At 44.9% G+C, this 16,743-nt stretch overlaps 1 protein-coding gene across 2 annotated transcripts in view; it reads right to left on the bottom strand.

Annotated features, from left to right (window-relative positions):
* The window catches only part of tinagl1 (tubulointerstitial nephritis antigen-like 1), a 29,778-nt gene extending 14,311 nt beyond the window's left edge, over positions 1–15,467 (bottom strand). The window contains exons 1-7 of one of the 2 annotated variants that reach the window (XM_035431541.1): positions 15,302–15,467; positions 9,521–9,831; positions 7,184–7,250; positions 2,598–2,690; positions 1,782–1,896; positions 422–545; positions 13–163 (exon numbers count right to left, since the gene is read on the bottom strand). In XM_035431541.1, coding sequence (XP_035287432.1) covers positions 13–163; positions 422–545; positions 1,782–1,896; positions 2,598–2,690; positions 7,184–7,250; positions 9,521–9,824 — 854 coding nt within the window. In that variant the 5' untranslated portion in view covers positions 9,825–9,831; positions 15,302–15,467. Of the gene's footprint in view, positions 1–12; positions 164–421; positions 546–1,781; positions 1,897–2,597; positions 2,691–7,183; positions 7,251–9,520; positions 9,832–15,301 lie in introns of those variants that run through there. The other variant, XM_035431542.1, reaches the window with a different exon arrangement.
* Positions 15,468–16,743: the final 1,276 nt, after the last annotated feature.

Genomic DNA, 16,743 nt, shown 5'->3' with positions numbered 1-16,743 from the left:
AAGGTCTCCTACCCACTGCGACGCAGGTACCACCAGGCCCCATCGATCCGTCCCCCTGCACAGCCCCCTTGGTTACGTGTGTCACAGGAAATAAGGTTCTGGGGAGACAGCTGAGGGGTCATGTGACCCATGGATTGGATGGAAATGCGATCTGATGCAACAGCTGAAGAGGGAGATAGAGGGGAAGAAAGAGGTCAGTGACACCAACAGAGTCAGTAATTCAGAAACAAAATTAAGGCCTAATTCAAGTATTTGCTAATTGGTACAGTGACGTGTATTTGTTATTACAGAATAATGTATGTTCTAGCGACAATCAAAATTTGAGTGATGTGCAAAGGAGCCATGTGACTCAGATGGAATGGACAGGAAGTGCGTGTGTATGTGTGTGTGTGTGTGAGTGCGTGTGTATGTGTGTGTGTACCTGCAGTAGAGAAGGCCCAGGATGCTGCACAATTTCCCTGATCAAGCGGCTCATGGATCTTTCCAGGCCACTTTTCAGCTGCATTGAAGTACGAAGGAAGGTGTTCTGCAGTGTCCATGTTCATCTGAGAGAGAGAGAGAGAGAGAGAGAGAGAGAGAGAGAGAGAGAGAATAGCTTTCATTGCCATTTATTTTGTTACACACAATCTAAAGAAAAGGCAAAGTTTACACATAGGATGCAGCATTGCTTAACGTTTGGGAGCTAATTAGAAACTACTGTAGGCAAGGCTTCCAGACTTCCACAGCACAAAGGTTTTAAATGTTTAGAAACCATCTGGAACATTCTGTCTTCAGATTAGCTGCTGCACTGAAACCAGAGAGTCAATTATCAACAAGGTCCAAAGAACCAGGGTTATAACTGCACGTTTCACTTTGAAAAAAGTGTCGCTCTTATTAGTTATGCTACCATTTTGGCAAAGAGTAGCCCCCTGTATTGCCTCATTCCTGAAGTTAATATCTTAATGATTAGCCGAGGCTCCATCCTGACGTAAAACAGAGCAATGGCAGGAATGCAGTCGGTCATCAGTTGGGTCAGTTGGCAGTTAATGAGAAGTGTTCAAAGTCCACATTGGGCCACGCCTCGAAGCGAAGCTTGACCCTGAGAGGAGGTGGCTGTTCACGCTGTGGTTAGAGATTAGGTGTGTGAGAAAGGAGAAATTCTAGCCTCTGGGAATGTGTGGATGTGTGTGTGTGTGTGTGGGTGTGTGCATGTGTGTGTGTGGGTGTGCAGCTCTGGCCTTGGGGCACTGCAGTTGGCCCATTTATTACCCATAATCCACAGCATTGGCGTTTGGTGCCTGAACTGGGAGTCAGTTGTGAGACATATTTATGAATGGGCTGCCCTGATAGGATCTGAGTAGCATTGGGCACAGGTATGGACATGTTTGTACTGTAAGTGTGTTCAGTGTGAGTGTGTGTGTGGGGGTGTGTATGAAGTGGAGATCAGACAAGGAATTGTTTCTCCCCCGTCTGCCGACCATCCCCACCCACCTCCCGCAAGCCTTTCATTATATTTTGTTTTTACAAAATAATATATCTGGAGGAAACTGATAAACCACAGTATATTATTGAATTCAACTGAATGATAATGTGAATGTTAAACAGGATAAACAGGAATGCCATGATTATAGCTTTTTTCTCATGCAGAACTCCCACTAGACCACGTGACTGTGTGTCGAAGGTCTTTGTGACCGCAGTTTTCAAGGTGAAAGTCAGCAGTCGCTAATCTTTCCCACCACACTTATCAGTATCAGACTGAGAAGGCTGCCCCACTCCCTCCTCCAGCTGCGTGACTCTCTCACCTGGATTTCGTTCATGCTCATCACAGTCCAGGACGGCCGCTGGGTCCCCAGGCGGTAACGCAAACCCTGATCCAGGGACATACCCCAGAACTGGCTGTAGTTCCCGGCCCGCCATCTAGGGGGAGACACAGTAAGAGCGAGTGTAAAAATGCGAAGTGGTCTGCCATGGTTGAGGTGGTCTGCAGCTGTTCTGAATTTCCAAAAGTTGCTTTTGCATCAACAGTTCAGTTCTAAGTCTGCTTGTGGATTATCAGTAGTACTTTTAGCATGTCTTGCTTGTCAAAAACCACTTCCTGGTTCATGTTTGGTATGTGTCAGTCAGTCTTAGTGTAATTCAATGTACAGTGTGAATCAGTCTGCCACAGTGTGACTAACTGCTAGTATGTGTCAGTAAGCTTCAGCATGTCTCACTGTTAGTGTATGTCAGTTAGCCTCAGTTTGTCTCACTGCTAGTATATGTCAGTTAGCCTCAGCTTGTCTCACTGTTAGTGTATGTCAGTTAGCTTCAGTTTGTCTCACTGCTAGTATATGTCAGTTAGCCTCAGTGCATCTCACTGTTAGTGTATGTCAGTTAGCCTCAGTTTGTCTCACTGCTAGTACATGTCAGTTAGCCTCAGTGCATCTCACTGTTAGTGTATGTCAGTTAGCCTCAGTTTGTCTCACTGCTAGTATATGTCAGTTAGCCTCAGTGCATCTCACTGTTAGTGTATGTCAGTTAGCCTCAGTTTGTCTCACTGCTAGTACGTGTCAGTTAGCCTCAGTGCATCTCATGCTTAGTGAGAGCCAGTGGGTCTTAGAATGCATCAGTTGTCTTACCCATAGTTCCCTCTGTTGATCTGCTGAATCATGTCATTCTCCATCAGGCAGGCATGCTGCTCACATTCCCAGCGTCCCACTGGACCGCACGTGCTGAGGGTGGTGAGCAAAGTGATTTCCTTAGCTAATCACATAAAGTATGAGAATGCTGTTTGCACCATAGAGGATTAAACTCACTGTGCTGTCAGACACGCAAAAAACGATTTCAACAATGGGCAAGAGAATTTTAGATAAAATGATATAGTTCAAAAATAACAAATGTGTGGGGATTAAAGAATAGTGGGAGTCCCCTTGGAAAGACAACGGGATCAAAATCTCATACTTGGCACCAACAAGAGAGAGAGGGAGGAGAGACAGGAAGAGAAAGAACAGAGAGTTTTAGAACAGAGAGGCAGGCAAAGAGAGGGGGGGGGGGGGGGGGGGGGAGAAAGAGAGCGAGAAGCCAGCCTTTTATGGCTGCAGTATTTTGAAAAATGTCCATTTTTAGTCACAGGCCCCTTGGAGAGCCTATCTTTTCCAATACTGTGAGGATATTTCACATTGATTTCTTTTAAAATGCTGTGTTTGTGATTCACACACAAAAAGGAATTCCTGTCTTTAAAACGATGCGTCACGGTGCGTTCATGTGTCTCTGTAACTGCACAAAGTAAGTATGAAGTGATGAACCGAAACAGTTAGACTGCTCAGAGACACACTTTCTTCCCATAGGGTTGTCTGTCACAGACATGCATCACTAAGTGAATTTAATACCCAAATCTGGAAATATTATATCTGTGGTCTCAGTATTCTTCTCTGTGTGTGTGTGTGTGTGTTTGAGAGAGAGCATTGACCATTGCTTGACCTGTACTGGTCATTCTAAAAGACCGATTCTGCACACCATCTATGCATATTTGCAAGTTTCTTCATGTCTTTGTAACATGGCTAGATCTAATGTCAAACCTTAAAAAACAATTACTGTTTAATATCCAGTGTTACAATGGGCCTGTGATGCAGTAACAAACTGCATAACTGGTGGATTAGTGCCCTAGCTGCTCTTTCCACCAGAATGCGGTTGGTTCTTGGACCTGTTATTAAGGCTTAATAGCAGTAATTCATTAAAGTGAACTGGATATGCTTCCCCTTAACAATGGTGAATAACCAATGAGGATGTACGAGCTTCGACAGTGCTGTGGCTAACTGTGATTGATTGAGGTGGTGTACCTACTTGACAGTGTTATGTAACCCTTTTCTCCAAAGACTCAGTTCAACACACCCTTTTGAGTTATTGGAGTCCTGTTTCAATTAGACACTGTGTACAGTACATGTTTTGTTTTGTCCAGTTCTCCAGACACACAAATTGGAAATGGCCACCGTTTCCCTCTCCCATCTTGTCCACACATACACACACACACACACACACACCACAAGCATACACATGCGCGCACGCACACACACACACATCAAAATCTTGGGCCTTGACATTTTGATTGGGGGAAGATAGACCAGGACCTCTGACCTCCCCTTCCCTTTATTGTCCCTGAAAAATACACAGGACCTCCATTTTAAGAGCTGGACCCAGTGGGTCAGGACAGACATAAATTCACACTCCGGTGCTGGGAAACACATTCCTGGTCTCCTGGCACGGGTTCAGAATGATACATGGGCCTTGAAAGTGCAGCCACAGAGAGTCCTTGTGAGCGGAAAGCTGTTTCTCACTCTCCCTGCGAACTGCTACCACTGTCATGTTTCTCACCCAGGAGTATTTTGGCTACAACATGCTGTATCGACCAGTAAGAAGGTACACTGCTATGATGCTCTGAAGAACCTTAAAGGCCAATGGCCATGAAATTAGATGCCGGCCTCTAAAAATAACATTGTCTTAAATTATTTGATCTGAGAATATTAATTTAAGTTAGTGAGGGCAACCATCACTGTGAGTGTAGCCATCAAGCAAAAGGTTATTGTACCAAACAGCCAATGATTTTTCAGTGCAGAGAATATGTCAGGAATATGAAATTCTTCCCTTATCTAAAGTACACACACACATGCACACATGCACACACAAGCATGTGTTTCTGAAGCTGAACTGTACTCCCAGGATGCCCTGTGCATAGTTATCTGTGCGCTTATCTCAGCAAAGTCTCCTTCCCACTAAGATGCAGGCCCCAATGTCCTTCTTACAGATTTCATCACTAGATCATAAAGACACAGACAGGCTCCTCCATCTCAGACAGAGTGAGCTCTCCACCCTAGTCCTAGTGGTTGTGGGGGGGGGGGGGGTGGAGGCAGGCGGAGGCTCTATCTTGGAGGTCCAGGCCCTCCGGCTGTTGTTAGTGTTGTACTGTTAGAGAAACGTTGCTGTGTGGCTTTGACATTTTGTTCTTGTGGTAATCAACTCGTCAGTTGGTTCCTCTTGGAGTGTGGAAAGAAAAGATAAGACACTTTTGGTGCTTGGGGGGGGGGGGGTGGCTGGGGACAGGGGAACAGAGGGGGGGCAGCAGGATGAGAGGAACAGAAGGGTGGACACTCTCAGAACGGGAAGTCTCCTACGCCTTTGAGAAAGAAACCTGCATGTGGGTGTGCACACGTGTGTGTCTGTGTGTGCGTGTGGGGCAGGCATCCCCGTGTGTCAAATCTTTTGTTTCAGTTTGCAGGCGAGAGGGGAGTTGGCACTATAATCCTGCCGCAGATCTTCTTGTGCACACAGGCCTATTTTTATCCAGCAGGGAGGTACCCCTGTTTAACCTCAGCTGAGGTTTCTGGGAGGAGCAGGAGGGAGTGAGAGGATGGTAATAGCACACAGACATGAAAGTGACCCTTGTGTAACTGGTGTGTGCTTTCACAACCCTTGGGGTCACCTCTACTGCGCGAGGAGACTGAACACAGCTGGTGACAGAGCTTCCGATCTCTGTAATGATGTGCGATGATGTCACAGATGTTTAACCCAGTTCCAGATACCACATGTACTGAACGCATGATGATGTTGATGTGTCATGGTCAATGGCAGAAGCCTGTAGCAGAAAAGACCATACCTGACTGAACCAGACTGGACGGACACTAACATTTCCAAGGTGAGTGAGTGAAGGTTTGCTGGATATGGACGAAGTTCCTCATGTGTAACTCATGCACATGCACTCAGCCACACCCATACAGACACACACGTGCTGTACGGTGGATGAGACTCAAGCACACACACACATATACACAGACCACACACTGGTTATCGGTCTGAGTGGATTGCACATACCATGTATGTGAGAAACTGCTCTGACATATAGGTGGGGAATTTCACTTCCTAATATTCTAGCTTTGTGTGTGTGTGTGTGTGTGTGTGTGTGGTATGTGTGTGTGTGTGAGTGTGTGTGTGTGTGTGTTTGTGTGTGGGTGTGTGGTATGTGTGTGTGTATGTGAGTGTGTGTGTGTGTTTGAAAGAGAGAGAGAAGGATAAGAGGAGTGTTGTTTCTTTATAAATCTATTGAAGTCATATCAAAGAACAACATTCTCTGCGGAGGGCAGTGTGGAGTGGAGGTGGGGGGGGTTGTCATGAGGAACTGAACAGCAGTTAAGTGGAATTCCAGTAGTTTACATATTAGGAGTCTGCTGGAGAAATTGCTGGAGAATTTGGCAAAAATCAAAGCACAGCCTAAGAACCTCAATAACTGGAGGTGGTGGAAAGTTTTAGACCTGAAAATTATGTTGATATTAATGCTGCCACTCAATGAAACCAAAAATAAAATAAAATAAATTTAAAAAATCAAACTCGTATACGACAGAACTTTGTTAACTTAAAAAAGAAAAATAAACAATAGCAGCTTGATTCTTCTTATTCATATTCTTATTCTCATTGTTATTCTTCTTATTATTATTATATTCTGTACTTTTGGAAATTCTTGAATTTCCAAAAGTACAGAATTTATTTGCAAGACTGACTGATTGATTTGCAAAACATAGATGAAGAAGTATTTGAATGTAAGGAGTCTGAATTTAACAGAATAAAATCCATGAGTGAGTTTTGTCTTATTATTATTAATTTTTCATGAGAGGTGAATGGAACTGACCTCCAATGAAGTTTCTATACAGTTGTTCCTGTCACCACTGGATTAAGACAATTTGCTGTAAGAGTCAGTAATCACAGTATACACTAACATATGGGTGAGAGTGGCCATAATATAAACAGAGTGAGTAGACCATGGTGCCTCTGTGCATTAATCCAGCTGGATGTTTGCAGTGTAAGCAGTCATTCCTCTTTACTGTGCCACGAGCAAGAGTGGCCCGTGAGCCAGAGTGAAACAGACGGGGGAGGAAAGGGTTGAGCTAGACGGGTTTCTCAGGAATGTGTGTGGTACTAATCCCCCCCCCCCCCCCCCCCGCCCCCCACCACCCCCATATTAATAAACTCAGTTCTCTACCAGACTGCCTAGTATTGTGGTGATAAATGCCTTACATGGACACATTCAAAACAACCGCTCCCCCTTTATCGACCACCCTATGGATGAAGTCTTGTTGCTAACAACACCTACCGGAATACAAAGGCCTGCGATGCCTTTCATTGCTGAGATAAAGCAAAGAGCAGAAACAGAGGAAGGAAAGTGAGAGATGGGACTCACCACAAATTGCAGTTTTCTTTGTATGTTGCTCCTGAGGGGAACCTCTGTCCATTCCTCTCACAAGACCCTGAAATAATAACAACAAAACCTATTACTACACGTCTGCAGGTGCTGTACGTCTGACTGTTTGGGCAATTGGAAACAACTCAGTGACACACACAAGCATGCACAGACACACACACACACACACACATTCACACATACAAGCACTGCAGAGAAACCAGGTCTGAGCAGGTTAACACCGACGTTCTTTGGACAGTGCGATGCTCCGGTAATCCGGCATCGGAATGTTCTTCGGCCTTTTCCCAGCGATGTGAGGTCCTGGTCACGCTTTAACATGCTTAATTAGAGCTCCTCACATCAGCCGGACTGTCTGGTTCTCATGTAGCTAAATCACGAAGCCTCCGCCCCCCCGCCCCACCTCACCCTCACCCGCCTACCCACCCACCCCAGACCCCAGCACCCACCCACCCACCCCAGACCCCAGACAAGAGACACCCTGAGAAACATACATCCATGGAACTTCCTATTCCTATGATTTATCACTCTTGCATGCTGGTCCTCCCACAGCCGGCTAATGAACTCTGACACAATCAAGCTGATACAACACACGGTAGTCTGCCATATGTCATACCAGCAAGCACAGGGTGTTTTTGCAGGCGCTGCTGCATGAACGTTTTAACTTGACAGGAGCAGACTTGTGTTACACCCTTTACGTTCCCGCCAGCCCTGTCGTAAACCCCTTCAGCACATATCTGCTATTTTGTAGCGGCGGGGTCACACTGGGCATTGTGGCACCGTGATGTCACGGTAATGTTATGTGGCAGCTGATGTGCTTCTGGAGTGCATGGGAGGACAGGACTGTTTCCAGGTACTCTGACTGAGCAGTTCCTTTCCCTTTCCCCTTTTAAGAGTCGCTTCTGAAGCCGGCTGGATACTTTAGCCAGCTCGGCTCTCCGTGAAAGTACTGGTACAGTAATCCACACCAGCCCTGTTCACTATGAAAGAGCTTGTTCTTCCTCGACTGAGGCTCCTACCCTTTCATACAGGTAAGTTGAGCAGATAACAACAGAGGATGGAAGAGAGAGAGAAAAATATGGAATGGAAGGGTGGAAAGTGAGTGAGTATGAGAGCAAAAGAGCAAAAGAAAGAATGAGTAAAGAGAAAAAGAATGAGAAAGAGAGAGAGAAAGAGAAAGGATAGAGATGGAATGGAAGGTGGAAAGAGATTGGGCATGAGAGCAAAAGAGCAAAAGAAAGAATAAGTAAAGAGAAAAAAAATGAGAGAGAGGAGAGAATGAGGAAGATAAAGTCTGTGTCAGTAAACACCTGGTCTGGTGTGATTCAGTAACCTGGTGACACACCTGTGGACCCCCGTCCCTCTCCTTCAGCAAACTCCCCCCATCGTCTAACGAGCACATACCTGTCACACCCTCTCCGTACCTCCGCTCTCACTCTCGTCCCCTCTCTCTCTCCCTCCCTCCCTCCCTCCCTCCCTCTACATTGCAGGCATTCTTTCCCCTGACCTCCATTCATCCATCTCTCTGTACCTCCCCCCTTCTCTTTCCACTAATAAGAAACCTACTGTTCCCTTCTGATTTACAGGTACATTTCTGCCCGTCTGTGCAAAATTTACACCTTTTCCGCTGGGCAGAGAGATTGCAACTTATCTGATTTGCATATGCAAATGTAGAGGCTAAACCTCCAGAATAGAATAATTAATGCCTCTCTCTAATGCTGTGCTATGATAGCAATTTCCATGTAGATGTGCAGAGAGCATTGCTATGCTGTGCCTCTGCCTCAGCCTGAAAAGATATTTTTGAGATGTCCCTGCTGGTCTTATCTCACGCAGATGCAAGGTCAAGAGGTTTGTGCAGTGGTTGTATTTCAGTCAAAACATAGCTCAGTAACACATTTGTATTTCAGCTGTAGCAGTGCTATAAGATATATAGGTTTTTTTTAACATACACAGCTCACATATTACATATTATGAATTCATGGCATATATTATTAGTAGGATACTTCCTATTGCTGTTCAGGTTCACCATTTTGTTCAAGTGTACAGTGATACTGTCTTACTGGGAGAATGAGCAAGCTGTAAGCTTCAGGTTTCAGCCCAGTTCATTAACCTGTGCACTGCATCGTTGTACGTGTCATGGCATGTGGTTAACCATGTGACGTACTTTAGACACTTTAACATGATGCACAGCTTTGGTCCTGATTGGTTAGTATAATCTGAAATGCTGTTCTTGTGGCTAACAAGGTGCTTAGCCCCCAATACCCTACCCACACCCCCCTCCCAAGCTCCTCCCCTTTGCTTCTCCTATTTCTCTCTCACCACCAATGAGGGGAGGTGGGACACCCAGACAGTGCCCCCAGAAGTCGGGACAGCAGTCGGAAACAGTGCGGTTGCAGAACAGGTCGCAGTAGCATATGGTGTCCAGGTATGGGACAGTGCACTGGTCATCCCGTCCCGGACAGCAGCCCCCTCTCCGCTCGCAGTAAGACCCGAACGGGTCCCGAATCCCGCCCCTGTGCAGGGGGCTGTTCAGATCTCTCCTCGTCCGTGACGCGCGTCTCCCCATTCCATCCTCTGCCAGGAGGAGGAGCCCAAGGGCCACTGTCATCAGTAGGAACTTCATTGCTCACCTGCAGGATACAAGAAACAACAACAACAATAATCAGACGTGAGAAAGTGCATTCCTTTTTTAAATAGCATGCTACTAGTCTTCTCTGCCAAAGAGCCATAGTTTCCAACAGAGGAACCAGCCAAGGCTAACTGTTAATAGGATCAGATTTGCTGGTAATTCATGACAAATAAAGCTGGTTGGAATGAGAAACAGAAAGTCAGCGTAGAGTAAAGCCACATTTTATGGTGTAAGAGTGCAGGAGATGGACTCCTGACCCTACAGCTGTTGAAAAGTGGAGCGTATCCAGGCAATGATCTTGGGACGCTTTGATAAGTTGTGCTCTGTTCACATGTACTGGGGGTAAAGCCCTTCTCCGAGACAAGAACACCCTAACAACAGGGCTCAAATATACACCTCTGTAAAAAAAACTCTTCATTTTTAAATCTGCTTCTACTCACATGTGCAAACACACTTATGCGCCTATGCAAACACCCACACATATTTTTCTAAGATATATTGCACTGTGTTCCATAACTGATGTTGCAAATCAATGTATTTTGCTCAAAGCAAATTGCATATTATATTATGCAATTAAGAAATAACAGATAGAATTGCGCTCATACAATAACTTCCCAGTCTGGAGTGCCTTGGCCTGTATGTTACATCATACAATAAACAATACACAGCCTTTTTCCTTTTCTAGTGCCACCTCAAATAATTCCACTTATTGCACTTACTCAGGAGTACAGCAAACACTAGTCTTCACATCAAACACTTACACAAGGAGTATAGTGTGTCCCCGTCTTTCACTAAAGATTACAGCATACACCATCTCGCACACAGGTGTAGAACAAACCATTCTTATATGAAGAAGTCTTACGTGGAGTAGGCTAGAGCATGCACATGTCTCTCAACTAAGATTATAGCATACACTATTCTCACACACAAGTAAAATCATGACTCATAAACAAGCTCTAACTACTTTACACAGCATTGTTGGATGAACAGTAAAATGTTCAGTGTTATTAGACTCATATATACTCTGTTAGAGTTTAATTAACAAGGGATATTTTACTGTGTGGATACACACTGTGATCAGTAATTATTTTAAGACAAATCTAAATAGCTGTGGGTGTGATGGACAGTCAACCATTCAACAGTAAAATGGATATTGCACCACGTATCTAAATGCATACTTATGGGTATTTAATGGGGGTCGTTTTATTTCATTATATAGTTTTGAGAAGTTTTTTTGTGGAATCCAGTCAGAATGCTCTGAGAACTTTAAAAACTATTCCAAAAAATTAAAGAACATTTAAAAAAAGTAATTAGATTTCATCACAACCCATTGCAACATAGCTAATTGGTCATTTGAAGAAGATGAGCCTAAGCTGGGTTAGTGTTGAAAGCAACGGCTCGACATATATGGTCATTTAATGCAAAGGAAATGGAAGGAAACAAGATAGGCGTTTTTTAAAAAAAAATCAAAATGTGACTGCACATGTGAGAGTGCAAAAAGGCCATGAAATTATCACCACCATGTGAGAGCCCTGTGCTATCTTCGGAATGGAAAGAGGCATGTTTCCTGCTCTCAGAGCAATCATCACACATCAGAGACATTAAAATAAAACACAGCAAACACATGCACGCACACATGCACAGGCACACACACACATGCACACACACATACACATGCACACACACACTCACACACACAAACACACGCAAACACACGCATGCGCACACACACACACACACACATGCGTGCACGCCCACACACACGAGCACACACATTCACAGTCTGACGGGTGGAATCTGAAAAGAGACCAGATGGCAAATCATACAAGCCCTCACATATATAAAGAAACCTAAACTAAACTAAGCTCAGTACCGATGTGAGCTAATTTAACATTCAAATGTATGAGTATATATATTTTTTTAAAGCCTTGCATTCGGTGAGAAATGAAAAATGGAAATAAAAATGACGTGAGGACGGGCGATACATAAACTGCAGTAAAGCAGCTCAGACTCCTCTGCTCCCAGGACTCCCAGTCACTCTGGAGGTGGCTGCCTGGCCATCTCTCCCCAGGCTCCACAGAGCAAGAACTTTGCCCCCATCACTCTCGCTCTGCCCACAGAACAATGGCTTATCTCCGCACGTGACTGCGTTTTCACTGCCTGCTGTGGTCTTGAGTTACCGAGACGGGGGGCGGGGAGCAGAAGGAATGGGCGGTCCAGAAGGGGGATGAGTGGGTGGGTTGTTTATATAAATACCATCATCAATTATCCAATCGGCTTCCGGAGCACAATGGCCCTTCCACGGATGAAGAGGAGCTCCGGAAAAGTCATTTGCAGTGCAGTTTTCTGCATGACTGCACCTCTAGTTAGCGGCAACATGTGCGCACGCACGCGCACACCCACACACACACACACACACACGTGCACACACACACACACACACACACCCAACAGCAATGCTCAGTTTCTGCCAAGTTGAGCCTTATGGCCCTTCCTTTTATGACTGACTTTTCACTTCTGTGGAGTGGTCAAGCAAACAGCGGGATCCAATGAGGTCAAGGTATGGAGAGCCCATGATTCAGAGTAGCGTACTCAGCTCTGTTTGGTACGATTCCATTTTATTGTGTAGTGACTGTAGAACATACATGCTCTACATTCCAGAATGTCTTCCACAGACACTGCTGCTGACATAGCTTACTGTCTCCAAAGTGTCACTGGAGCCACCTTTCAGCTATGTTGATTAGGTGGTTATGATCACCTTGAGGCATCTTCTATCAACACCATCAGCAACACCATCAGCAACGACAGGGGGAACTCGTGAAAGGCAGCCGACAGCAATTATCGGCCGTCAGCTGGAGGGCTCAAATTTCAAGTGGGGTGCTGCCATCGAAGCTATGAAAAATTCTACAGTTACATCTGTGAATTTCAAGCTGTACAAATGGGGGAAGGCAGAAAAAAGTATGCATTGTAAATCATGCCAGACACGAGCCCAGTGTTTTGCACAATGTAACCCCGATAAGAACTGCACCTGCACGGGATTTCCATTCAGTAGGAAGCATTTACCTCAGGATTCTGGCTGTGTCCTGATAATTACCGGCTTCAAGGTAACAGCAGGGAGGGGGGATGTGACTACACATGCAGGTTAAGATATCGCATACCTCTCAAAGCTTTGAGGAATACTGAGCTAGGGACCACTCATGCAGGTGTATTGAAGGGCAGACTCATAAAGGAAGCACACCAGACAGGGAAATTTCATTAATTTCAGATGTGGCTAAAAAAAAAAACATGAGCTTGGAGCACAATGCTGCAAACTCCTGTCCCCTCCAGCACAGAGGTATGTCTACTTCCTGTGTACGTTAGACTTTCACCACTTCCTGTGTACGTTAGACTTTCACCACTTCCTGTGCACGTTAGACTTTCATTTTCCAATTGCAGGGCCAGTGTGTGTGTGACAGCAGAGAACGGGTGTGAAATCCTCCATCACCTCCCAGTTCCACAAAGCCCAGTCAATATGAGGCAGACAGACTCCCCAGGGATTCTGTAGGATTTAAAACCCATAGCCGCATCCCCGAAGTTGCATCAATAAGGGCAGCTGAGCTCAGATCAAGACTGCTTCTAGCAGTTTCCAAGCGTTTTTCACCCAGTAGGATGGTCAGTTGGACAGCCTTGTCCAACAATGACCCATCAGTACAGTGGGGTTCAGATACCATGCCCCAGGGCTGGACTGCAGCACGTTTGGCTAAAGGGAACCGGTCTCCAGTGAAGCCTTCCATTACTGCTGCATTATGGTTATAAGGAAGGGTTCCTCAGATGGACCTGCAACATGTGCAGCTGTGTTTCGGTGGTGTGGAAGTAATCAGAAAGACAATGACAAGCACTACAATAACACAGAGCAGCAACCCCCTCCCCCATTACAATGCACACACACACACACCACACACAGACATGCACACACACACATATGCACACATACGCGCACACACACAAGCACACGCACACACACACCATACGCACACCACAAACACACACTCACTCACACAAACACATGCACACACACACAGACAGATAGATTAGCAAGAGACAGAGAACTTAACTTTAAACTCATAATTGTCCTGAACCTGTTTTTGCTTGTTTTTCATGATTAATTAGCCCTACCACCAAGGATCACCCACCTGCATCTGCATTTACATTTCCAATTTAGTATCATTAGAGCTCAATTAAACATAAATGAAATTTCATATTTCGACCAAAAGGCCGTTGTTGTCTTTTATTATTTTATGTGCACAAATGTGATTATATTACATCGGATGTAACCAAGTTAAAAAGAATAAGATTCAAACGGGGGTGCCTCATTTCAACGGCCAATTGTTTTTGTTATTTGTATGTTTTTTTTATTTTTGTTGATATTATGTCATCATATCTACACTAACCCGCCATGATCTACAGAAAAAAAGGAGTTTCTGAGTTACCACACATTTACAGTGATGCTAACATAGATATGTTGAGTACTGTGCACTGTCCCTGTTAGCAAAACTGGTTAAGTAATTAAATCAAATGATCAATTTCTCTAACACTCTGAACTCCTGAACACGTGCAAATGCACACTATGTCTGATGCGCACAGACGCACACAGACCCTCTCTCTTACACACACACACACATACACACACACACACACACGCCCGGACACGGCACCTGTCGATTGCGCTTTGAAAAATTATTTTACGACCGACTACCAAGTGACTCGGTTGCTCAAGGGAGGCGGAACACGTCGCTGGAGTGCGGCTTTTTGACTGCAGAGCGCGTGCGTTGGGTCTGCTGGCGGTGACCTGGAGCGCTGGCACCCTTCCCTGGGCCCGCCAATTTGCGGTTAAGCTCAGATAACAAAAGCTCAATCTGGGACAGGGGCGAACGAGCGCCTGCTCCGGTGTCCGACGCACGGGAGGTCACAGAATGAGGAATCCTCCAGCGCCTGACGCAGGTGTAAGAGCAGCAGCCAAGACAGAGCGATCGCTCTGTGTGGCACAGTGGTCCTGCTATCGAACAACCTGGTGTAAACCCGGTGCTTAGAGCGTGCTTTATTGTGCTTACAAATAAAGCACTCTTGAATTACACTGTCATCCATGGAATCACGTGTAAGTGTGGATACGCCCTCTACTATGTGCCCTAAAGACAAAATATACTGTACGCTTTACAGTCACAATCAGCAGGATTATTCATTTTTATGAATCAGCTGGGCCAGAAATCAAATCCTACACCTGTGTACATTTTAACAAGCGGAAAAACATCACAATTGTTCCCATTGTGCTTTGAGGACTCCAATGCAGGCACACCGTCCATTTATCAGGTAGAAAGAAACCTGGGAAATATCCAGCTGACATGAAATTTGCACCTATGTGGAATACGAGAAGGGAGGGGGTGTTGCTATAAAAGAAAGCGGAAGAAAGAGCCGAGGCAGAAAGTTTTCCTTACCTTGAGTAAAAACTGCAGGGATTCCCTTATCTGTATTATAATCCACTGGTGGAACGCAGAGTGCGTATTTTGGTACTGAGGCGCAGGTTGCTGTCTCTCTGTCTGTCTCTCACTCTGGCTCTCTGGCTCTCTTTCAGGCAGTCTGTGTGCTCTCCACCAGGCTCACTGACCTCTCTATATAACAGCTGAGAGGAGGGTCTGTCAGTCACTGTGGGTAAGCCCTCCTCCCCACCCCCTCTTTCTTCCTGCCTCCCTCCCTCCCTTCCTCTCTCTCTCTCTCTCTGCCTGTGCCATCTACTGAACCTCTTATCTCTTTGCTCTTTTCATATTCCTTTTTACTCTGACCTCTATTGCTTCTTCATATATGTTTTTTCTATATAACCGTATCAGAAAGACGCTTGTAAAAGATAAAAGGGAAGTGTCTTTTCTCTTCACAATCATGATTGAGACTTGTCTTTCAGTATATAGTCCTAAACATCAACTTTTTCTTATACTGAAAAACAAAAGCCCTGTAATGCCCCTTACATTTCTCTAAACTCTATTTGTACTTTTTACTTTTTACGGTTTCTGAACACAGACGCAACAACCTGCATTTTTATAGTGTGGTATCTTCAGCTCCCTCTTGTGGTTCAGGTGCCAGACTGTATTTCTGCATGAAAAGAGCATCGCAGGTTGCTGTCAAGACAAGCAGACAACTGAGTTGAAATATTTTTACTGCAACAGCAGGTACGAACAATATAAATTACATAAACAAAATGGTCATTAGAAATTACCACTTATTTTCTTTGAACCTGTACAAAACAGTAGAGCCAGTCTTTCTACTAAGAATGATGGATTGATATGTGATTAGCTTCAAACCAAAAGAGAGGAGCATACATCTCTCTCTCTCTCTCTCTCTCTCTCTCTCTTCTCTATCTATTCTCGCTTTTCTACCTGTGGTTAGTTTGTTAATTGTTTTTGTTGCTTGTATATAATTTTTATTTTGAAGTACAGTAATTTCTGTGGTTGAGCAATGTCCCAATAAAATCTCTCTCTCTCTCTCTCTCTCTCTCCCATGGTGTCGGAGATAGTGACAGGTGTTCTCTTTCTTCTGCAGCTGTCCTGCCGTGGAATCTGAGGCTTCTGAATGTCCTCCTTTTTGATGGAGCTGTGGCAGCAGGAATCTGGGTACTTGGAGCTAACAGACCCCTGAAAGCTTGTTAACTTGGGCCACAGATGTTGCATACTGGAATCAATAGCCCGAAACCTATAATCAATAACGCACGACAAGGGAAGGGTGGGGAAGCCTGGGGGTAGAGGTCAAATGTGAGCAAACCGTCAACACAATACAGCAAAGTAATCTACCAAGCGTGATCATTGACAGACACCCCATTCTCCAAAGTGCCAAAATGCAAACAAATATGCACAATTTCATGACCAAAAACTGTAAAATATCTTGAATA

Source organism: Anguilla anguilla, chromosome 8 (assembly GCF_013347855.1).
Source record: "Anguilla anguilla isolate fAngAng1 chromosome 8, fAngAng1.pri, whole genome shotgun sequence".
Classification (NCBI taxonomy): domain Eukaryota; kingdom Metazoa; phylum Chordata; class Actinopteri; order Anguilliformes; family Anguillidae; genus Anguilla; species Anguilla anguilla.
This window is presented reverse-complemented; position numbering and strand designations above follow the sequence as displayed.